Genomic DNA, 24,636 nt, shown 5'->3' with positions numbered 1-24,636 from the left:
CATGGGGAGCAGATCCAAACAGGAGTCAGAATCCCAGTTAGAAGAGAAGGATTTCTACACAACACGGTGGACCAGTGCCAGGTGTCAGACATAAATGGTGGAGAAGGGAGAGTATGAGAAGGGTGGGGAGAGAAAGTGACAGCAGTGGGAAACTGGCTATACACAGTGGGACTGATCAAATAAATATATTAAGGGATCAGGTTTCTCACTGTTAGAAGTTAAATACAGAAAGCGAGAAGATAGGAAACCATGCATACTGATGTAAGTAAATAAATAAATAAGGAACAGACATTTACATAATCTCAAAGTACCCCCTCACAAAATAATTATCAATTACAAAAGCCAAAAACAGTAACTCTACAGTGGAGAAGGCTGGCAGACAGCACCTTAATTAAGTGAACAACATCAGTAATGGGACAAATCAAAACTGTACTCTGTCTGATACCATGTAATGAGAACCCAGCATCACTTCTGTGATATTCTCACCAAAGAGGAATAACCTGAATGGCATCATGAGGAAATACTACACAACCCAAACTGAAGGACATCAGCAAAATAACTGGCCTGACTTCTTTAAAAGAGTTAAGGCCATAAAAGTCAAAAACAGGCTGAGGAACTGGTTCAGACTGAAGGAGACTAAAAGAGCAGTGATTCTGCACTGGATCCTTTTGCTATCGGGGACATCATAGGGACAACTGGAAAAACTTAACAGGAGTTTGAAGATTAGATTAGTGTCAGTGTTCATGTCTTGATTTTGATGGTTAAGTTATATTGTGGTTTTGTATAGCAGAATGTCCTTTGTAGGAAATATACTACACCCTGAAGTATTCAAGAGTGATGGGGCATCATTTCAGCAACTTACTCTCGAATGGAGTAAAGAAAGAAAGGTTCTTGATAGTGTACTTGCAACCCTTCTGTAAGTTTGAGATTGTTTCAAAAATTTTAAAAATATCTGACTAACCTTATCTTTCTTTGATGTTTCACAATGATACAGTGGGATACTATCTCTGAATCATCATGAACATCAACCAGTGGAACAAGAAAGTGTTAGTTAATGAGCTTTCTATGAGACACATTGGATTAACTTTTACTGAGGAAACTACCGAGGACATTTTATTTAGCCAAAGCTGTTGTTCTTAGATAAGAGGCTTAGCCCAAAGAATGGAGTCTCTAATAAGAAAGAGTTTGTGTACTTTTTTCAGGAAAAAGATCTGTAGCTTTTATCACATTTTAAAAAATGATCAGTATCCCCTGAAAGTTTAATGATTTCCATTAATAAAATAACAAGTATCATATCTGTATGAAGTTATCAAAGAAACAAAATAACTCCTGTAACACCTGGGCTTTCCTGAATCCAAAAATGAAAGGCCTAGAAAGGACTTCTTTAAGGTGCCAACTCCTAATCTATAGGCAGTATTGTCCCAATTTAATTCCAAAAGAAACTCAGGAATTTTTTTTCAGTACTATCTTTGCATAAGATTTTTTTTAAGGGGGGGTATATTAAGTTATTATTAAAGTCCCATTCAGATTTAAAATGTCAAGTCCTTCAATCACAATTAATAGCTTTTTTCATGTTTCTCGCATTATAGCTAATATTTTTCTGGATAATCCATGCTCACTGATGAATCTAAAAATTAAGTTTTTTAAAAGTTCCTTTTTATAATTATGAAAATTTTCACACCCAAAGAAAATACAATGAACACCCTTTCCTCCTCATACAGTCACCAACTGTTTATATTGTGCCATACTATTTTACTACTCCACCTGAAAATATATCATAATACTACACTCCTAAATACTTCAGCATGTATCTGCCAAAAAACCAAACTAGAACATCTTCCTTTGCAACCACGTCACCGTTACCACACTCAAGAAAATCATTTAGTATCATCCAGCATGAACACCACACTCAAATTTCCTCAACTGTCCCCTAAATCTCCTTTACAGCTGTTCCCCCCACCAATTCATTCCAAGTTCATGAACTGCATGTACCAATCTAGAATATTCTCCCCCAACTCTGTTCCATCCACCACTTTCCTTTGTCTATCAGAACACTGATCCTTTTAAAAGACCTGTCCAGTTGTCCTACATAATATCCCACACATTCTAGGTGTGTCAATTTCCTCAAGGTTATATTTAGATCAAAGAACTTTAGCAACAATACCACACAGGGCTTGCAGGGCACCTCCTATTGCATCACATCAGGATGCACATAACATTGGGCCATCTCACTTACTGGGCTTGCCAAGCTCAACCTCTCAGCAAATGTGGTAATCACTATGTTCTCTATTTTCAAGGCATATTTTTCTCTTTGTAATTAACAAGTAACATTTCAAATAGTAATTTGAGACTACATGAATATTCTTATTCCCAACAACTTTCCTCTTAATGGTTTTAGATTAATTGATGATCTTTGACTAATTCAATTATTACATTGATAATTACAAAGAAATGACCTTTAAAATTCTATTATTCTTTCCATACTTATTAATTGGCATTCTTCTGTTTTTTCATTTTTTCCCATTTTGCTATTTTGTTTTAAAATCTCTGTGGACTCACAGACTTTTGTTTCTGAATTCACTGTGCTACAATTCATTATCTTCATTATCTACATTTCTTGATTCTCAAATTGTCTCCAATTTGGCTTCTGGGAGTTTCTTTAAACCTGCTCCTATGTCCTCTTGACATTACTCCATTAGCCTTTGAGTACATCTTCACTTTCTGAAATTTAGTCAATTTTCCATGAAGCTCTACTCTCTTTTAGTAAGAAATGGTATTTGGGATTCAGCATCTGGATGCTAAATATGCTCACTGCTACCAGGATGCCATTTCATGTTTTTCTGTAATGACTATGGAAAATATTCCAGGGTTGTAGTTACTTCCAAATCTGTGACTCTGAGGTTCATTAAATGCAATATAGAAATGGTCAATAAGCACATGAAAAGATGCTCAACATCATTATTATTAGGGAAATGCAAATCAAAACCACAATGAGAAACCACTTCATAGCTATTCGGATGGATAAAATAAATAAAACATACAATAACGAGTGCTGAGAAGAAAGTGGAGAAATTGGAACCCTCATACATTGTTGATGGGATTGTAAAATGGTGCAGCCACTTTGGAAAACAGTTTGGCAGTTCCTCAAAATGTTAAACGAAGAATGACCATAGGACCGAGCAAATTCCACTTCTAAGTATATACTCAAGAGAACTGAAAATATATGTACACACAAAAACCTGTAAACTAATGTTCATAGTAGCATTATTCACAGTAGCTAGAAAGTGGGAGGGACCCAAGTGTCCATCAAATGATGAATGAGTACATAAAATGTGGCATGTTCATACAATGAAATATTATTTGGCAATAAAAAGAGACGAAATACTGAAGCATGCTACAACATCGAAAAACCTTGAAAATATTGTGCAAATTATAAAAGGCCACATGTTGTATTACTCCATTTATGTGACACATCCAGAATGACATAGAAACAAAAAGCAGGTTAATAGCTGCCAGGACCTGGGAAGACTGAGGGGCGGGAATTGACTGCTAAACAGGTATGAGGGTCCTTTCTGAGGTGATGAAAATGTTCTGAAATTAGATGGTGGTAATGTTTGTACAACATTGAACAGACTAAAAACCACAGAACTGTATACTTTAAAGGGGTAAATTATATCTTAATAAAGCTATTATTTTTTGTTTAAAAATGCACCCTTTGCCATGGAGTTACTGTCATGCTTCATTTGGTAGTGAACTGGACACTGAGCACCATACTTCAGAGAAAAAGAAAAATTTCATGCAGTATTTCCCATTTATCTGCAAAATACCCCTCCAGGCAATTTCCCAAACATGTTGGGTACCAATTCTCTAAAATAACTTTTATGATTAAATAAATACTTCTACATAAATTTTTCTCTTTAAGTAGTACTTCAAACTGTATTCAGGGATCTTAAGACTACAATTGTTTTGTTAATCATTAATTTCTTTGAATAGTTAATGCATACAAAAACCATTCCTACTCCATAACTAAAAGAAAAACTCTAAATACTCTTCTGCACTTTATTTTTAAGATGTTTCTTGAAGATCCTGCCATATTCGTATTTACAAAGCTTTACTAATTTCATTTCATAGTATTTCACTGTATGGATCTACTATAATTTATTAACCATCCATTATCAGTGGACTATTAGTGATTACTGTTTTTTTTTTAATGTTTATTTATTTATTTATTTATTGGCTGTGTTGGATCTTCATTGCTGCACGCGGGCTTTCTCTAGTTGTGGCACGCGAGGGCTACTTTTTGTTGCAGGCTTCTCATTGTGGCGGCTTCTCTTGTTGGGGAGCACGGGCTCTAGGTGCCCAGGCTTCAGTAGTTGCAGCATTTGGGCTCAGCTGTTGTGGCAGACGGGCTTAGCTGCTCCACGGCATGTGGGATTTTCCTGGACCAGGGCTCGAACTTGTGTCCCCTGCATTGGCAGGCAGATTTTTAACCACTGCGCCGCCAGGGAAGTCCCTACTGTTATTTTTTGTACTATAAATAATGTGCCAATAAATATCTTCAGTTACTTTGCATTTGTGCAAATACATTATGGGATAAATATCTTAAAATAAAACTGGAGAGTCTAAAGTATATTTATTTCACATTTTCTAGCTATTGCCAAACTGCCTTCCAAAACTACTATCAATTTACCTTCCCACTCAAAAAAAATACACTGACTGTCAATGTCCCTTTCCTAATACAAAGTAACAAACTTTTGACTTCTGATGGTAGGAGAAAAATGGTACTTTACTGTAGTGCTAATTTGCAATTTACCAAATGTAAGTGAAGATGACATCTTTTCATTAGTTTAAATGCCAATGTCACATTTTAATTAATTAATTAACTTATTGGCTGCGTTGAGTCTCAGTCACTGCACACAGGCCTTTTTTTAAATTAATTTTTTTATTGGCTCGGTTGGGTCTTCCTCACTGCGCAAGGGTTTTCTCTAGTTGCGGTCAGCGGGGGCTACTCTTCAATGCGGTGCTCAGGCTTCCCATTGTGGTGGCTTCTCTTGTTGAGGAGCCTGGGCTCTAGGTGTGTGGGCTTCAGTTGTTGTGGAACTCGGGCTCTAGAGCACAGGCTCTGTAGTTGTGGCACATGGGCTTAGTGGCTCCGCAGCATGTGGATCTTCCAGGACCAGGGATCAAACCCATGTCCCCTGCACTGGCAGGCAGATTTTTAACCACTGCGCCACCAAGGAAGTTCCACCAATGTCATTTGTATTTCTTTTTCTATGAACTACATTCTTGTACTTTACCCATTTCCTTTTGGGCTTAGTAGTATTTTACTTCCTAATTTATGGATACACACATACACATGTATATATATGTATTCCATCTATGTAAATTTATGGACATTTGCCCTATACTGTCATATGTATTTCAAATATTTCCCTCAGTTTTTCTTCTTTTCATTTTGCTTATATTTTTCACCTGCAGAAATCCCAGATGTTAATGTTTCAAAATATTGAATACATCAGGTCTTTTGTTATGTTTAAAAAGTCATTTCTATTCAATACTTACAAATATTTTGCCTATTTTTTTCTTCTAGTAGAATTATTAGTTCACTATGAATACATGTGTAGAATTTATTTTAGTATTAAGAAGGCTTTAGGTTTAAATAAGAGTTTCTCCAACCCCAAATACTTGCAGAGAATCAGAAAAGCTATTGTTCTTTTCACCAAAAACCAACAAATAACTGACATTTAAAACCCAAGAAAATTCTCAACAGATTAAAAGTGCTAAAGTAACTTAAAACAGATCCTTCTCAGAATTATACCGCTTCATAACTGCTATACGTGACCAGTCCCCAATGAATTTTCCAAAATAAAATATGAAACATTATTCAACTTCAGATTTTTTAATATGTCCATTACATTTTTAAAATATTCTCTCCCTTAATTAACTTACCACTAAGTAAATAAACCTTCATATCCAATTTTTAAATGATTAGATACTAATGACAACCACCAAAAACTTTAATGACAGTTTCTATGAAAAAGTTCCTTCTACACATCTTATATTAAGAATAAGATTATTCTTATTAATACATTATCAATTTACATATTTCAAAGATGATAAAACTGACATAATTAACAGTTTAAAATGTTCTTTAAACCATTTTTACTGAAGAAAGCACTCTTAGAGGAAAAATGTGATCCATCTGTACCCAAATGACCAAAGTTAACTTACCATGTGTGGAGCACTGATTGTTGCTTGGAACCCTGCAAAAGAAGAAGAGAACTACTGATACATTCTGCTGCAAAAACACACGAAATACTCCATGTAATTCCTTTTCTGTAATTATTTTTCATAATAATTATTTTCACTTTTATGATCTCAAGAAATAAAACTTATTTTGCACTTTAGAGTACTGTCATGTACAGTTAAAATTAGAAAATATAATCATGCCAAAGGCTAGTGTGCTCAGTACAACAGTCCCACTATTTCCAAAAATTTCTTCTCCTATGTAGTTAGTTAAGGAAGAATTTGAGTTGAGAAATTTATGTTTTCTCTTCAGTTTAAAAAAGGAAAATAAGCTTCCATATATAATAGAGTATACAAAATCTCTGCAAAATTAAATTGCTTCATATTTTTGGCACCTTAAAAAAAAACTACAACAACTGGCAATCAGAGTGGCTTAAGAGGCAAATAAATTACTTCCACTTACTCTTTACACTATCACCTAATGTTAATGAAAACAATCTTTTCTTAGTTTTTAGCTTTTAGTTTTTTCTTCCAGTGTTGCTTTCTCAAAACTTATTTACCTGCTTCTGCGTCTGAAGCAATTTTCACTGAGCGGTGGTAGCAGGTGCCTTCGGGGTTCAGAAGCTCCCTAGGATCTTCTCTGCTGACTGTTAAAGTGCTTCAAAAGAAAGCAGCATGGCAGCTGGCCCACAGAATCCTGAGGCACTTCTAAGCCTCAAAGGCGCCCACTGCCAAGGCTCAGCAGTTCAGCAAAACCTGCTTCAGGAGAAGGAATTAAACATGGAACTTTCTAAAAACAAGCACAAACCAAAAAAATCAGGGCAAGTGAAGCAGAGAAGTCAGTAATATCTTAGTTACACATTCCCTTTAATACTGATTTTTAAAATTGATGCTAATGCAAAAACCAACCGTAGTCAACACTGAAGACCCTAAAGAAAATTCAGCACACAGCTTAAACTGTAAGTTTTCATTTAAAGTATATTTTAAGAATATTTTTATAGAATTCTTATATATATCATTTAAGAAAATAGAAAAGACACTTCATATATAACATTTTGTTATAATGGGTATCTTTGGGATTATGAAACTTACTAAGGCATAAAATTCAAATTAGCAAGGTAATAGATAAATATCTGTCCCACTCCATTTTTACTTACAAAGATTACAGAGTAAGTGAGTAAAATCTGTAACATTTTCCGAAATCCAAAGCTTACCTATTGATTGTGGAGAATCCATATAAGGGTTACATTTTGCATAGTGGGAACGGTCTGTGGCCAGCATTACTTCAAATACTTTATCTGTCTTGATGATTCCATTTTCTGAAATGAATGAGGCAATATTTTAAGCTGGGAATGGCACAATCAGACTATTTTAGAATAATTATTCTGGCTACAATGCAGAGACTAGATTGGAAGAGAGTAAAACTGGAAGTTGTTGCATTGGCTCAGGTAATCACAACCTGGTCTTTAATAAAGAAATTATGGATGAAGAAAAGTAGAAGGATTTGAGTTATATTTAGTAGGTAATGTACACCTGACTGACCAGAATTTGAGGTGGGAGGGGGGGTAATGCTGATGGTTGAAATGCTGATGTCATATACTGATCTGAGAAATCCTAGAGAAGGATCACAGCTATTTATTCAGTTAGGGACTATGAACCATACACATGGAAATATATAGCAGTCAGTTGGACACATGGATCTGGGGCTCAGGAGAAAAATCTAGGACAGAGATATAAATCACTAGTTGTATAGATGGCCACTAAAGCAACGGAAGTGAACTAAAGTGGCCAGATAAGAATACACAAAGAGGGGCTTCCTAGGTGGCGCAGTGGTTGAGAATCCGCCTGCCAATGCAGGGGACCCAGGTTTGATCCCTGCTCTAGGAAGATCCCACATGCTGCGGAGCAACTAAGCCTGTGCGCCACAACTATTGAGCCTGTGCTTTAGAGCCCATGAGCCACAACTATTGAGCCCATGTGCTGCAGCTACCGAAGCCCATGCGCCTAGAGCCCATGCTCCGCAACGAGAAGCCACAGCAGTGAGAAGCCTGCGCACCACAGCGAAGAGTAGCCCCCACTCACAGCAACTAAAAAAAAGAAAGCCCGCGCACAGCAAAAAAGACCCAACACAGCCAATAAATAAATAAATAAATTTATATAAAAAGAAGAATACACAAAGAAGAAAAACAAAAGTATACATTTAAGAGAAATGCAAAGGAAGTGGAGCCTTCAAAGATTATGACAAGAAGCAGCCAGAGATAGATGAAAATGCAGCAGATACACTGTTATGGAGCCCAAGAGAAACAAATTTTTCAAGAAGGAAAGCAAAGTCAAGATGGTCTTCCCTCGTGTCTGTACAGGGTTGGTTCCAGAACCCCAGCAGATACCAAAATCTATGGATGCTCAGGTATCTTATATAAAATTGTGTAGTATTTGCATATAACCTATGCATATCCTCCCATGTACTTTAAATCATGGCTAGACTACTAATAATACCTACTACAATGTAAATGCTATGTAAATAGTTGCCAAACACACAACAATTTAGTTTCACTTTTTGAAATTTTATGAAATTTTTTTTTCTTCAAATATTTTCAATACACAGTGCGTTGAATCCATGGAGACATAATCTGTGGATATAGACAGCTGACTATATGTATTTGCTCCCCAACTACCAATTCTTTAAGATTAAATATAATATGTTAAACTTCAATAACGCCTATGGACCATGCACACAGCTGTTATTCAATAAAGCCCTTATTAACTCACTCAATAAGTTTACTGACTGTCTAATACATACCAGACACAGTGCTACATGCTTAGGGTGATAATAAACAAAAAAGCATAGTTCTTGTCTTTACAGTTCTAAAATCTGTAAGATTAAATGTACGAACTTGACTTTAACAATACAGAAATAAATTAAAATTTTTTCATCAAGCCATGTTTTGCTTAATTTGGCTACATTATGAACAACTTTTTTTCAGATTTCTTTTTTTTAATTGAGGTATAATTGACATACAACATTATATTCATTTCAGGTATACAACATAATGACTGAATATTTATATATGTTAGAAAATGACTGCCACAGTAAGTTGAGTTAACATCTATTACCATACAGTTACAGAATTTTTTTTTCTTGTGTTGAGAATTAAGATGTACTCTCTTAGTAACTTGCACATATGCAACAGAGTATTATTGATTACAGTCATCATACTGTACATCCCCAAGACATTTATTTTATAACTAGAAGTTTGTACCTTTTGACCACCTTCACCCATTTTGCACCCCACCTGCCTCTGGCAGCCACTAATCTGTTCTCTGTATCTATGAGCTTGGTTTTTTTGTCTGTTTATTTTTTTAGATTCCTCATGTAAGTCAGATCATACAGTATTTGTCTTTCTGTCTGACTTATTCCATTTTCCATAATACACTCAAGGTCCATCCATGTTACAAATAACAAGATTTCATTCTTTCTTATGGATGAATAATACTCCATCGTATATACATATGCCATGACATCAACATCTATTCATCCATGGATGGACATTTAGGTTGTTTCCATATCTCAGTTATGGTAAATAATATTGCAATGAACATGGGGGTGAATATATCTTTTCAAATCAGTGTTTTTGTTTTCTTTGGATAAATACCCAGAAATGGAATTGCTGGATCATATGGTTGCTGTATTTTTAATTTTTTGAGGAACCTCCATACAGCTTTCCGTAGTGGCTGCAACAATTTACATTCCCACCAATAGTGCACAAGGGTTCCTTTTTCTTCACAACCTTGTAAACACTTGTTATTTCTTGTCTTTTTGAGAACAGCCATTGCAACAGGTATGAGCTGATAGTTCCTCACTGTAGTTTATGATCTGCATCTTCCTGATGACTAATGATGCTGAGCATCTTTTCATGTACCTGTTGGTCTTCTGTACGTCTTCTTTGGAAAAATGTCTATTTAGATCCTTTGCCAATTTTTAAATTGGATTGTTTGATTTTTTTTGCTGTTGAGTTGTATATATTTGGAACATTAACCCCTTATCAAATATATGATTTGCAAATATCTTCTCCCACAACTATTTTAAAATAAGACTTAAACACCATGAGAAGTTTAAAATATTTATGCAAATAAATTTATTCATCAACTGTGGAGCCTCCAGGTTCTAGAGGGTAATGGCAGCCACCAGAGTCTGAATTTCCCCACAGTCATTCAAAAAAAACCTAAACCTAAGATCAAGAAGGGGCCTAGGGACTTCGTAGGTGGCTCGGTGGTTAAGAATCCTCCTGCCAATGCAGGGGACATGAGTTCGATCCATGCTCCAGGAAGATCCCACATGCCTCGGAGCAACTAAGCCCATGTGCCACAACTATTGAGCCCGTGTGCTGCAACCACTGAAGCCCATGCACCTAAAGACCTTGCTCCGCAGCAAGAGAAGCCACAGAAAGGAGCCTGTGCACCACAATGAAGAGTAGACCCCGCTCTCGGCAACTAGACAAAGCCTGTGTGCAGCAACAAAGACCCAACACAGCCAATAAATAAATATATAAATAAATTTATTAAAAAAAAAAAAAAAAGAAGGGGCATAAACAAAACCACACATGACCCATGCCTTCACATTACTAGGAGACAGAGAATATCCAGACTTCATATTACCTATTAGTAGGAAAACAACAACAACAACAACAACAAATTTCAATAAAGCTTCTACTATTGCTGGAAGCCTGTGGGTATAGAAAACAAAGGTAGGAGCTGAAGTTTAAAAGACTAAAGCAGAAGGAAGCAGGAATGCAAATGGAGCACAGACAAAATTATTGCCAGAAAGAGGAAGTACAACACCAAGTACTAAAATAGTGAACACAGGTCTGGGACTTAAAAGTTCACTGAACTGGCTACAAGGAAGGAACTTAAACATCAGTGGGTTGACAAAGGCCCCAATACCATTTCATGGCAAAAGAACAGTCTTTTTCAATAAATGGTTCTGGGACAACTGGATAGCCACATGAAAATAATAAAGTTCAATCTTTACCAAATACAAAAATTAACTCAAAATGGACCAAAGATCTAAATATAGAACTAAAATCATAAAAATCATAGAAGAAAATACTGGGGTAAGTCTTCATGACCTTGGATTTGGCAATGGATCCTTAGATATGACATCAAAAGCATGAGAAATAAGAGAAAAAAATGCATAAATTGGATGTCATCAAAATTAAACATTTTTGTGCTTCAAAGGACATTATCAAGAACCGGTAACACACAGAATGAGAGAAAAATAATTTGTAAATCATACAACTGAAGAAGGACTTCTAACTAGAATATATAAAGAATTTTTGTAATTCAATGCAAATGGACAAATAACTCAATTTTTAAATGTGCAAACCATCTGAACAGACATTTCTCCAAAGAAGATATACAAATGGCCAATAAGCACACGAAAAGATGCTGGACATCATTAGTCATCAGGGAAATGCAAATTAAACCCACAGTAAGATACCATTTCATAGCCACTAGGATGGTTATAATCAATGTCAGATAATAACAGGTATTTGCAAGAATGTGAAGAAATCAGAACCCTTCCACACTGCATGCAGGAATCTAAAACAGTGCAACCACTTTCAAAACAGTCTGACAGTTCCTCAAATGGTTAAACATAGAGTTACCATCGGACCTAGCAATTCTACGCATCGGTATATACCCAAGAGAAATGAAAACATATATCTACACAAAAATTTGTACACAAAGGTTCACAGTAGCATTATTCATAATACCCAAAAAGTGGAAACAACCCAAATGTCCACCAATGATGAAGAGATAAAAAACATGTGGTAGAGCCATACAGTGGAATATTATCAGGCCATAAAAAAGAATGAAGTACTGATTTATGTTATTACATTGATGAACCTTGAAAACATTATGCTAAGTGAAAGAACTCAGCCACAAAAGATAGCACATTGTATGATTCTATTTAATGAAGTGTCCAGAATAGGTAAATCTATAGAGAAAGAAAGTAGACTAGTGGTTGCTTATGGTTGGGGGAATAGGAAGGCAAAACAGGGTATCTTTCTGAGGTGATGAAAATATTAAGGTGACCATGGTAATGGCTGCACATATCTGTAAATATACCAAAACCCTCTGAATTTTATAGTCTAAATTAGTGAATTATATGGGATGGAATTGTACTTTAGTAAAGCTTTTTTTTTTTTTTTAAATGTAGTGGGACCAGAGGTGGCTAACATAAGCAGCACTGCTTCTAGGGGAGAATTATACAGGCAGGGAAAGGAAGGTGCCTCTTGATACGGCAATGAAGAGAAAGAGGGAAGAAAATTAAGGATCCATTAGAAACAACAGCAACAAGATATGCCAACTCCTCCCCTTTTCTCACCACTATTGCCAACATCATTATCCATTAAAGAAACTGCAAGTCACTATACTGACAGAAGGTGCTCTTGAACTGTGTCCACAAAAATGCCTAAAATAGGAAAAATAAAAACAAAACTCCAGTCAAAGCTACTGTAAAAAGAAAACATGCAAATCAAAACATTTCAGCTGATTAAACATACCAATATTTAAAACTATATTCTAAGAAAACTTAACAGAAAGTAAGTAAAAGTATTACCAGAAACATCAACCTCCAAGATATATACTAATACAACTATCAGGGAATTCCCTGGCTGTCCAGTGGTTAGGACTCAGCACTTTCATTGCAGGGGGGCCTGGGTTCAATCCCTGGTGGGGGAACTAAGATTCCACAAGCCATGCAGCACAGCCAAAAATAAAAAAATAAAAAACTATCAGATTTTAAAACACAGAAAAAAATGTCATCTCAAAGCCAAAAAAATCAAATTACCTAATAAAAGTTTAAAAAAAAGCAATCATTAGCTTTCTTAAGAGCAACATTCAAAGCAAAGCAAGAATGAAGCTGCAGCATTTTCAAGAAATTCAAGGAAAGAAAGAGCAAGTTAACAATTTAAAAGGATTAAGCTATTGATATACCCAACAACATGAACAAATCTCAAGAGCACTAATCTCAGTGAAAGAGGCCAGACAAGGAGATTTTACACTATATGATTCTACCCAATATCGAACTCCAAAAAAGTCCAAACCGTAGTGGCAGATGACGAATCTGTGGTTGCTAGGGGTTGGGGGTGATAGAAGGAGACTAGCTGCAAAAGGGCCTGAGAAAACTTTGTGGCTGAAAGAAATGTCCTATATCCGAGATCAGCAAACTTCTGTTAAGTTAAAACAGTAAATATTTTAGGCTTTTCAGGCCACACAGTCACTGCTGCAACTACTCGACTCTTGCCACTGAAGTGCAAGAACAGCCACACACAAGACATAAACGAATGGGTGTGGCTGTGTTCAAATAAAACTTTATTTCTAAAAACAGGCAGCAGGCCAGATTTGGCCTGTGGGATGTAGTTTGCTCACCCGTTTTATGTCATTGGGGGTGGTTACACAACTATATTTGTCAAAAATTTCAAATCATAGTCTTAAAATTGGTGAATTTTTACATAAATTATATCTCAACAAAGCTGATTTTTTTAAAGTGTAAGTCAAGGATTTTATACACAGCCAAAACTGTTCTTCAAATATCAAGGTTATAGGGGAAAAAAGCCTTGAATGTGCAAGAACTCAGGGAACGTACACACAAGCCCTTCCTAAGGAATCTTCTAGAAGATGTGCTTCATCTAACCAAGAGATTACCAGGGATACATCAGAAAAGTACACATCCAGTTGTGGAGAAAGACTAAAATTAAAAGGGTGGATTGGTCTGCCTTCAGTTAGAATCTTGTCAAGTTGGTTTAGCCAGAATCTCCCATTACCCCTGATGTTTCCTCTTGGTAATTTTCTACCCACTGATACCCACCCTGCTCCTGGCTATAAATCACCACTTGTTCATGCTGTATTGGTAACTGAGCCCAGATTTATACTGAGGTCTCTTTTCCCCTGTTGCAACAGTTTCTGAATAAAATCTGTTTTCAGCTACTTTTTAAATTATTTTAAACTATGTTTTAAATAGCAGTTTTTTTTAACTATTTTTTTAAAAAGACTAAAAGGGTAAAGACATTGGTGGAATAATAATACTTAAATGCTATTTGTTCTGACAAAATAGAAGGAATGCAACTAAAAACAATGTGAAGAGGAAAAAAAGGGAAAAGTAGAATTAGATCATTGACTGCAGTATAAGTGACAAGAGGAATCAAAGGATACCTTTTAATACTGACTGACCAGACAGTAAATAGTTAAGAAAAGGTGGTTTAAGGACACTATAAAAGATATACATACAAACTCTCCAAATAACAAAAGAATATTTTAAAAAATTAGCAAACAAGGCACACCAACTAGAGAAACACTTAAATAGTCATAGACTGGTAAAGATATATTAATGAATCATCTTTCCATTTAAAAATATTACAAATTTTGGATTAATTAACCCAAATAGAAAGTACTGTTTCTACACAAATAAGCTTCGGCAAGCTACCAGTAAAGGATATTAAAATAAAACAATGAAAGCATTTTTTAGAAAGTTTTAAAAGCAGAGTAATAATAAGAGAGAGATCATTTACTAAACATTTACCATGTGCCAGGCAAAATCCTAAGCACATTACATACACTACCTTTTGAGATACGAAATAAGGAACCATGAAACAATCCTATGTTGTCTCTAACAATCCTATAAAATAAGCACTATTATTACTGCATCTTACAGATAATAAAATTGAGTTCAGGAAGACAAGTTGTTCCAGATCACAGAGCAAATAAGGGGTAGGGCCATTCAAATTGAGATGTTAGATTCCTGCTGACCACTTCACTATACTGTTACTAGCATATTCAAATAGCTTAGTGACTTCTACTAATTCATTTCCCAAAATAATTCTAGAGTGGTTCATTTGCCCTGAATTCAATTCAAATTCCAGAGGGGTGATTCATAGACTCTCAAGGTCAGAAGGGTCATCAAGTCTAACTTCTTCATAAATAGGTACCATGATCTCTACCTGAAGAGTTGCAATGATGTGGAACAGCCACACATTCAGACCACAGTAATTATCACAACACTTCCCTGTATTAAGAGGAAATCTTCTTTATAACTCACTTATATAAATCCTTAGTGCTACTCTCTGAAGTCACAAAGTACATCTTTTATTTTCTATCCAACCAACACTTTTTACACATCTGAACATATCACAACCATTTCAAGCCTTATCTTCTTTAGGTTAAGCAGCCTCACTCAATATTTCCAATTACCATCATATTCACTTACTCATTCTTCTCCAGATGAATATTTGTGACATCTAAAATCAAACATATTGCTATAGGCACATTTTAAAAATCAAGTAAATTAAAGAGATTCATTCCTTTAAGTTAGATATATATATCTACCAAACTCATGCGAGCTTCTTTCACTGGTTTCTTACTCTACAGAGGGATACAGAATTCACTAAAAATCCTAAACAGTTTTAAAAGCTTGTCACCAGTCATTTATTAAGAAGCTGAACACACAAGCCTCAGGATAAAGCTTCCTTAGACCATTACTGGGTGGTTTCCAAAATTTTCACTACAAGGTTCTTATTGTTTGCCTTTTCCCAGTATTCCATATTTTGAAAGATGCCTAAAGCAAGCTACTAAGTTATTAAATCATTTTCCCATTTTTGACATATACAACTACCAGTGCCCTGAAATATTTCTAGCAAACAGCAGAATAATTTAACATTTCATTTTGCATGTACAGCCTAATTATGAGTAAACATGCAATTACCATTAGGTTTTCTGAATTAGTGAACAGCTTTAGAACCACCCATGCCCAATTTTCCTGCACTGTAAGGACCAAGGACCCTAATTAAATAATTATAATAATGGCTAGTGTTGATCCAAATATGCAACTGATTCAAATGAGAAGTTAGTAGAATTCAAAAAGGAGAATGCAATAGAATCCAAGCTATAAACCAAACAATAAAAAAACTTGAAAAAATTAGAGCCATGTTTAGAAGGTATCTGCTTCTCTTCTCAACGTGAAGAGTAGGGAAGGGTGAGGAGGGAGATAAATTTCAGGAAAAAGCCAAAAGTACTATACCAAGAGTCATGATTCAGATAAGAAGAATACTAAACCGTGACATGATTTCAAGCAACTGATGAAGTGTAAAAAAAGGAAAAACAAGGAATTCCCTGATGGTCCAGGGAATTCCCCTATGGTTAGGACTTGGCACTTTCACTGCTTTCAATCTCTGGTTAGAGAATCAAGATCCCACAAGCCACGCAGCCAAAAAAAAAAGGAAAAACATTTGACTATTCCTCCTCAACAGCAGAGGTGTCTGTGATATTAGAAACAAAAAGAGCAGGGAATAAATTCTTGCATGCTACATAGTTCAGCGAAGTGCTGACCCAGTCATTAATGTTCAGGATGGTGGTTATTAATGTTCAACACTTAAAAACCAACGGAGTACAGATTTATTTACTGCTCAAAACAAAATGAAATGTTATCAACTTTGACAATGTAAAAGAGTCAAAAGTTGGAAAATGAGCATCCTTTCTTACAAAGTGAAAGGGTTAAGAGATAGTGTCAGTTTATAAATTATGGAACAAAAAATTGAGGTTAAAGTATATTACTCAAAGTTACTAAGGTAACCACAAAAGAGGAAGCAAAAATTATGGTATAACTATATGTGGGGAAGGGAGTAAGTTTATAGCGTGTAAATACTCATCTATCTTGGCAGGAAGTCAGCAGATGACGTCTAACTTCAACTTTGTAGACAAGGGAAAAACTTCAAGGAGCCCTCAAGGTCCTCAAGACCATGGAATTATGCAGGTTCGCTCTGAACTGCTTATACTTGGATTGTTACAGGAAACAGAAACTTTGATTTTGTTTGAGCCATTGTAATTCTGGTCCACTCTAGCAGACGAACTTGTACCCTAAAATACGAGATATATGAGGAATAAAATGAGATCAGTCTGAAGAACAGAGCTGGAGTTGGAACATGGGAATAGGCTGCAGAAGACCCTTAAAAGGCCTGAAAGCTAAGCAAGAGGTGTTTACAATTGATACAGTAAGCAATAGAAGTCTAGGCAGAAAAGAGACGTAACAGGAAGCAGTATACTAGGACAATCAGTATAATGTGTAGAATGAACCTGAGGGGAGAGAAATTGAAAGTACGATGACCAATCAGACACCTGGAGGCATATCACTCCAGGTGAGAACTAAGAACCTAGGCTAGGATAGTATCAATGAAAATACAGTCAAAGGGATGACTACTAAAGGCATTTGTAATAACTACTGAGTTAATTTGGGGACAGTCTGAAGGAATCAATAACTCTTTCAAGATTTTTGATCTGGGAGAATAGAAGACTGGAAGCAATCCTGGCAAAGATGGAAAAAGAAGAGATCCTGTGCTGGTACGAAGCACTGAAAACACAGGTAAGAAAATAAACTGAAGATGGATTTCAAGTCATATAGAAACTTTCTCTAAGTTTCTGTAAGAAACTTGTTACAAAGTTACATCTCAATAAAAGAAATATTACATAATTATATTAGTTTTATGACTTGAACAGTTGTTAATAATCTACTCTCTATTTCTACTCCACTAACAAAATGCCAGGGAAAACAGTAAGAAATAAACAAAATGGTCCCCTTTTACTTCCGATCTAGAACCATTAGGCATGATAAGAAGTAAGCAGAGCTTGAGACACTCTCCATACAGAAAATCTGAAAGGGATTAGTTTTAAATTCTCTCTATAATCAAAGAATTTTAAGTGATGTCAAGTTATGATAAAGTATATATATCATCTAAGTACCAGAGATTATTCAAAAATACATCTTCCTCTAAACCATTATCACTCTTACAAGATATATGCAGTTAACTATTTTGACACTATTTCTCAAAGGAGGATGTTCTTTGGACGACTCATATCTCTGACAAACTAAAATGTTATGCAAAACTCTAAAACACAGGTAATCAAATGTTAACTTCCGTGGCTTTCTCCTAAAACACACATATACACACACACACACACACACACACACCAACAGATGATTTCATGCCAGCCATGATGTGATTAAAATTACAGAATCTTGGATTTGGAAGGGTCCTCAGAGGTCTAGTATACAGTGAAAGCAGATGACAAATCTCTTCCACAATACCCCTTACAGTGAAATGGTCAACCATTCTTTGCTTCAACATATCCAGTGACAGAAAACACTATTTTTCAAAGCCAAATCTTTGACTGTTAGGACAGCTTTGTGACTACTTCCTTACAATAAGCCAGAATCTGCCTCCCATTTGTCCTGGTTTGACCCTCTACTACATGATTTCCTTCAAATATTTAAACACTACTGCTCTCTTTAGCTTTCTCATTGCTAAATCAAACAACTTCCATCTCATCAAATCATCACATAAAATGCTGTCTTGTCATCTTGACCACTCATCTGATAATCTTCAGTTTTTCACTGCTACGCTTAAAGCATGTTAGCTAGAACTAAGTGCAATACTAATAAAAAATATGTGGAACAGCACAATGGAACTAAGATCACATTGAATAGAATGTATTACAACCTATCATCTAGATTTAGCGCTGCCCAACAGAATTTATGATGATGGAAGTGTTCTACATCTGCACTGTCCAACAGGGTAGCCACTAGCCTCGTGTGGCTACTGAGCTCTTGAAATGTGGCTGGTGTGACTGAGGAACTAAATTTTTATTTCTAGTTAAATTTAAGTAGATACAGGGACTTCTTAGGTGGCACGGTGGTTAAGAATCCACCTGCCAATGCAGGGGACATGGGTTCAAGCCCTGCCCCAGGAGGATCCCACATGCTCCGGAGTAACTAAGTCCATGCGCCACAGCTATTGAGCCTGTGCTCTGGAGCCCGTGAGCCACAACTACTGAGCCCATGTGCCACAACTACTGAAGCCCACGCGCCTAGAGCCCATGCTCCACGACAAGAGAAGCCACCACAATGAGGAGCCCACGCACCACAATGAAGAGTAGCCCCCACTCGCAGCAACTAGAGAAAGCCCGTGTGTCGCAACAAAGACTCAATACAGCCAATAAAAAAATTAATCCAATAAATAAATAAGTTTATTAAAAAAAATTTAAGTAGATACACTGATATTAAAATTCTCCCTCAAAATCTTATCTATTAAATCTTAGTGCACTGTAGCTTTACTTACTAGTATGTACCCATAAGACTGACTTGATATAAGTTAAAATGAGGAAGTATTTTCAGGATTCTAAATGAAGCCCAAATTTCTGAAAAAAAGTCACTTAGGATTTTATGATCTGGCTATATTTAGCCCATGAATGCACATGATAAAACTAATAGAATATTCTCTTTTCCACTAGTCATGTTGATAAGAACTGACATTCTAAACAGAATAAGAAAATAACTTCAATTTATTTGCAGAAGTAAATAAGGATACAAAAACTATAAATTATCATAATTCTTACAAATTTAAATGCCTACTAAGGGTCTCCACTTTAATGTCTTATAAGCAACTCAAAAGAAACATCTCCCCAAATAAGCCCCTGCTCTCCCACACTTCCTTGCACACCCCACCCCCTCAAAATCTCTGCTGCTCACTCACTTATTATTTCCAACTCAGAATATGGCAAATCATTCCCACTGCCCAGGTCTAAAACCCTGGTGTCATATCCTTGACCCCAGTCTTTCCTCTATACCCCGAATCCAAATCTAGCACATTCTAGTCTCTCTGTCTAGTTCTATCTGCATGGCTTGAATTTCTTCCCCTTCACCAAATCTTTACTCAAATGACACCTAAGTGAGGGCTTCTCCCCTACAACTGCAAACCTACTCCCTATTCTCCCCTTCCTTACTTTGCCACTTACCACGTGACATGTATTTTATATGTCTGCTCTCTTGTAAACTACAAGAGACAACAGATGTTTGTTTCTCATTTCACTACTGTACCCCCAGTGTCTGGCATATAGGATACTTATCAGTTGACTGATTCGACAAATTCTATATACATTTTACATGCAAAATGACACAATCGAGAATGCAAGGGAAATAGAAGCAGAAATAACTGATGCATTAGGGTAGTGCGTTGAATTTTTTTACAAAAATAAAATAGCTAAAAGAACAATTGTTAGCATTGTTCTAAGTGGTCAGTACAGCATTTGAAGTCTGTAAAGAGTCAACCTTCCACAAACACTCTGGTTTGGACATCCCTGCTCTAGGAAACCACCTCTCTCAATCTCATCCACTCCTGCCCCCTTCTTTTCCTTTTACCACAGTGTGAAATTATCCCAATAAAAGTAGAAAATAAACTCTAATATAAACATTACTTGAACTGTCACATTCCCTGGATTAAGCAGGCTCACAGTTGTTTTGAATTAAGTTGTTTCATGAGCACCTTATCAGCCTATAATTATAAAATAACTATTTTTCACTTCTAAAGACCTGCACTGTCTGACATGTGGCTAGTAGTTAAAGTTAATTTAAATAACACAAAAATTCAGTTCCTCAGTTGTGCTCACCACATTTCAGATGCTCAATGCCTCATGTAGCTAGTGGCTGCCATACTGAACAGCACAGATACAGATATGAGGGGCAGCTCTGTTGGGCAGGACTGCTACAGACTTTTTTCCTAAAATTTTATTTTAAACCATAAAACTGATTCAACTGAAACAGGGTTTAATCTTGTAATTCTCAGTTCTCTATGTCAGTGATTCTCAAAGTGTGGTCCCTGGACCAGTAGCAGCATATTACTCAGGAACTTGTCGGAAATACAAACTCTTAAGAGCCCCAGCAATCTGTCTTCATTTGTTTTAACAAGCTCTCCAGATGATCCAGGAGATTTTGAAGCGTGCTCAAGTTTTAGATCACTGTTCTCAGTCACTAAAGAGCAGTTATCATCACAACATAAGCTATGAGATACTATGAGATGTACCATCACAGTCTAAAATAATCTAAATCTAAAATAAATGATATATCAACTGTGAAATCATAAACAATCATATTTCTATTATGTCTTGTAAAAAAAAACCCAGTAGGTATTTTCAAAAAAATTATTACAATATTAAAATGAAACCAATCATGAACTTTATTTCATTAAAAAAAATTAAAACTGTAATTTGCTTCCTCTTCCAATTTGCAGATCCTTTTTCACTTCAATATCAGCATAATCACATTTTAATCTTTTTCTAAAGATTTAGTTAGAACCCTTCAAGTTAGGAAGAATACACAACGGTGGAATAACCAGGAAAGAGTAAGAAATTTTCAATCTGTGCCAACTGAAATTTTCACATGAGCAAATGTTACTGTTATAATAAACTAATAAATAAAAATGAAATCTATTGGCTAGAATTCAGCAAGAAGTTGAAACTAAAGTTACACAAGCGTTACAAAAGAGGCTAAACAATTTGAGTACTCTTATTTCCTCTTACCAGTCATAAAGCTAGTATAAAACGAAATATTTGCAATATCAACATCCGTTATGTTAAATATTTCTCGTTAAATTTTCTGATAGGAAAACATCCTTAGAAATTTCAGCTGAGAAGAGTAATGCAGTACATTAAAGTGACTATAAAACCACTGGGAAAAGATCTAGTTTTGGCTTACTACAAATTTGGCCCAAAAAGGAGAGACTTTTAGAGCCTGATTGATTACAAATTTCTGCCACAGCCAAGAGTCTACTGTGATAACCTACCAGTGGAAAATTACTTAATCACAATTCAAGTACAGAATGTTTCAGGTGTGCATCCTGCACAAGCAGGCACTAGATCATTTTAAGAAATTTTATTAAAATATTTACAACATATTGAGCTTCTGCTCAATCCATGGTAACCTATATCACACTTAATATTGTCTTGGCACATAAATTTTCACTTCCAATCAAATATCCTTCCATAAAGTGCATACTGGCAATGCTTGATAGGATTTTTAAATCTAAACATTCAATACTAAACGCTAAGGACACAAGTTTTAAACATTGTTAAAAAGAAAAAAAATCGAAAGACTAATATTAAGTATTAATACTAACCATGTGCCAGCCAATGCTATTTATTTCTCTCACTAATCTTAATATTCCCAGCACAGATCCAAGCATATAATACACACTTAATTGGCATTTGTGAAAAAAAGGAATTTTTATAAGGTTGTTTGTGAGGATTCAAAGATACTAAAAAAGAAAAGTCCCAGCCCTCAAGCAGGTTACAAATCGAATTAGGAAACACGACAAACACATGAAAAGCTAAATAATCCATAACAATTAAAAATACCACATGGCAGGATTGTGGTTATTTGCAAAGTAGTGGCAAAAAAGAGTGCTATACATCTGACCAGAGTGAGAGTCTCATGGACTGCGGTCCTTCTGGTCTCCCGACCAGACAGCGACACTATATTTCGATTTAAAAAAAGAAAGTGACACAGCACTCGTCCCACCCTAAAATTATCAACAGAGGAAGGAATACAATAACTAAAGAGAATGGTGTAAAGAAACTTCCAAACAAGGCTTTTAAAGCATATGGTAGCCCAGAAAAAAGTCAGAACATTCCACATACACAATCGTTTGCTGGATCCCCGCACTCCAAAGGCTCCTGAGATACAAGTCTCTCAGGAAGAGCATCCCCAGATTTCTTTCTCCGCCCCCCACGAAGCTTTCCACTGGACAGCCGCCCCAGAAATTTCTCCCAGCATCCTCAATGACAATACTCTCATCTTCCTCTCCCTCCCCTCGCCAGTATCTGACGGTGGCATCTCCCGCCCGAGGAAAAAACGGAGGGCGGGGGAGGCAGAATAGGGGAGAAAGCTTGCAGCTGGGTCGATCGATAAGACCGAGGAGCAGACGAGAAGACATGGGGGTCGAGGGCGGGGTCCCCTCAGTTCCAGCCCAGTCTCTCCGAGGCCTGGCCAACACCCCACTCCCCAGGGCACACCCCTCGCCCGTGGGACCCGGAAAGGGAGGCGGCGGACTCGAGTGACAGCCCGCCACCTGTGCCGCGCCCCCTCCCCCAGGCCCGCGGGGAGACGCCCGCCTCTGCCCCACTCGCAGCGGCCCCTGGCTCTTTCTCTCTGGTTCCAGTCCACGTCGCCGATGAGTGACAGGTCCCGGGGGTGGCAATCGCCAGCGCTTGCCGTTCGGGACCGCCGGTGCAACCGTGCGCCGAAGCCCTCCAGCAAGCACCGGCGGGTAGACGGAACGTTCCAGGAGGCCCAGGGGATCCGGTCCAGGCCTGGCCTTCCCCGGTTGCCCCACACCGGGCGGGGGTGGCACTTACTGCGGAGGTTGTGGATTAGCTCCGAGTGGCTGGCGCCGCCGGATTTCCAGGCCATCGCTAAGCACACCCGGAGCAGGTACAGAACCACCTTCAGCGCGGCGACGGTGCCCAGCAGCTTCCCCAAGAGTGAGACCACCTCCCACACGGTCACCGCCCCGCTCGCGTCCTCGCTGTAGTCGCCGCTGCTACTGCCGTCGCCGCCGCTGCCGCCACTGCGCGCTCCCGGCATCCCCCGCGGCACGCATGCGCTCTGTGACGCCGCGCTGACTCGGGTGCGGCCGGGTGGGGCCGGAGGCGGGGGTGGCCTCGTGCCCTGCCGCCCGCGCGAGGGGCCGCTGCGGCTGCCCGGACTGGCAGGTTGGCCCCGCTGAGTCAGCGCCACCGCCACCTCTGCGTGGCCTTTCTGAGGCCTCGGGCTGCGCAACGCCTCCTTGCTGGGTTTGCCCTGCGGTCAGGCGGGGTGGGCCCCGACGCGGTGGCTAGCGTGCCTCGCTGCGGCTCTGGTCAGCGAGGCGGTGGCGCGATGGCAGGACGGAGCTGATTCCGCCGCTGCCGGTGACTTCGCAGTCGCAGCTAGGTCAGCTGTTGCTAGCAGCGGGTCTGCTCCTATAGCTGTCCAGATTGTTAGGTGGTGGGCTTCCTTCGTCCTGCCTCACCCAACCCAATGAATGACTAACACTTAGGTCGGTAGGAGTCAGAGTACCCTGTGGTAGAGCCTGAATAATCTTAATAGAACAGGAGGGCAAAGGTCCTCTCTAATCTGAGTACTCCAGCCTCTGGCTTGTGACAGATACATTAGTGTTTCGTTAGCAGAGACTTTGGGACCATGATTTGTTCTCAACTATAAAGCACAAATTCAGAGAGTGGAAGGATACCGAGACCTGGCGTGGCGGGGTGGAGGGTGTTGAATGCTTTGCTCCTTAGGACAACGCACTTGGTTAAAAATGCTAGTGTCCTATGGCGAATGTATTATTCTCTCAACGCAAGTGTGCGTTTTCAGCTATTTAAGCCTCACAGGTTCCACCGTTTGAATGGACACCCGGTTTCTTGCTATCAGCTATGCAAGACATTGAGTGAGAAGCTGACAAGGAACATTGCCTGTAGCATCCAACTCGCTGACTCCTAACAGAACTGAGACTGAAAGAATCCAGTCAT

The 24,636-nt window shown here is 37.7% G+C and overlaps 1 protein-coding gene across 6 annotated transcripts in view; it reads right to left on the bottom strand.

The window, feature by feature from the left end:
* Nucleotides 1-23,725, bottom strand: part of PCMT1 (protein-L-isoaspartate (D-aspartate) O-methyltransferase) — a 43,420-nt gene extending 19,695 nt beyond the window's left edge. For 4 of the 6 annotated variants that reach the window (XR_009054338.1, XR_009054336.1, XR_009054337.1 and 1 more), the window contains exons 1-3: nt 23,482-23,712; nt 7,461-7,565; nt 6,232-6,263 (exon numbers count right to left, since the gene is read on the bottom strand). Coding sequence is in view for 3 of the 6 variants with exons in the window: in XM_057739328.1 (XP_057595311.1) it covers nt 6,232-6,263; nt 7,461-7,565; nt 23,482-23,710 (366 nt within the window). In the remaining 3 variants the exon portion in view is untranslated. Of the gene's footprint in view, nt 1-6,231; nt 6,264-7,460; nt 7,566-23,481 lie in introns of all 6 variants that reach the window. The other 2 variants (XM_057739330.1, XM_057739329.1) reach the window with 2 other exon arrangements.
* Between the last annotated feature and the right edge of the window lie 911 nt (nt 23,726-24,636).

The sequence above is a fragment of the Hippopotamus amphibius genome, chromosome 6 (assembly GCF_030028045.1).
Source record: "Hippopotamus amphibius kiboko isolate mHipAmp2 chromosome 6, mHipAmp2.hap2, whole genome shotgun sequence".
NCBI classification, from domain to species: domain Eukaryota; kingdom Metazoa; phylum Chordata; class Mammalia; order Artiodactyla; family Hippopotamidae; genus Hippopotamus; species Hippopotamus amphibius.
The sequence above is the reverse complement of the archived record's forward strand: the minus strand, read 5'-3'. Positions and strand labels throughout refer to the sequence as shown.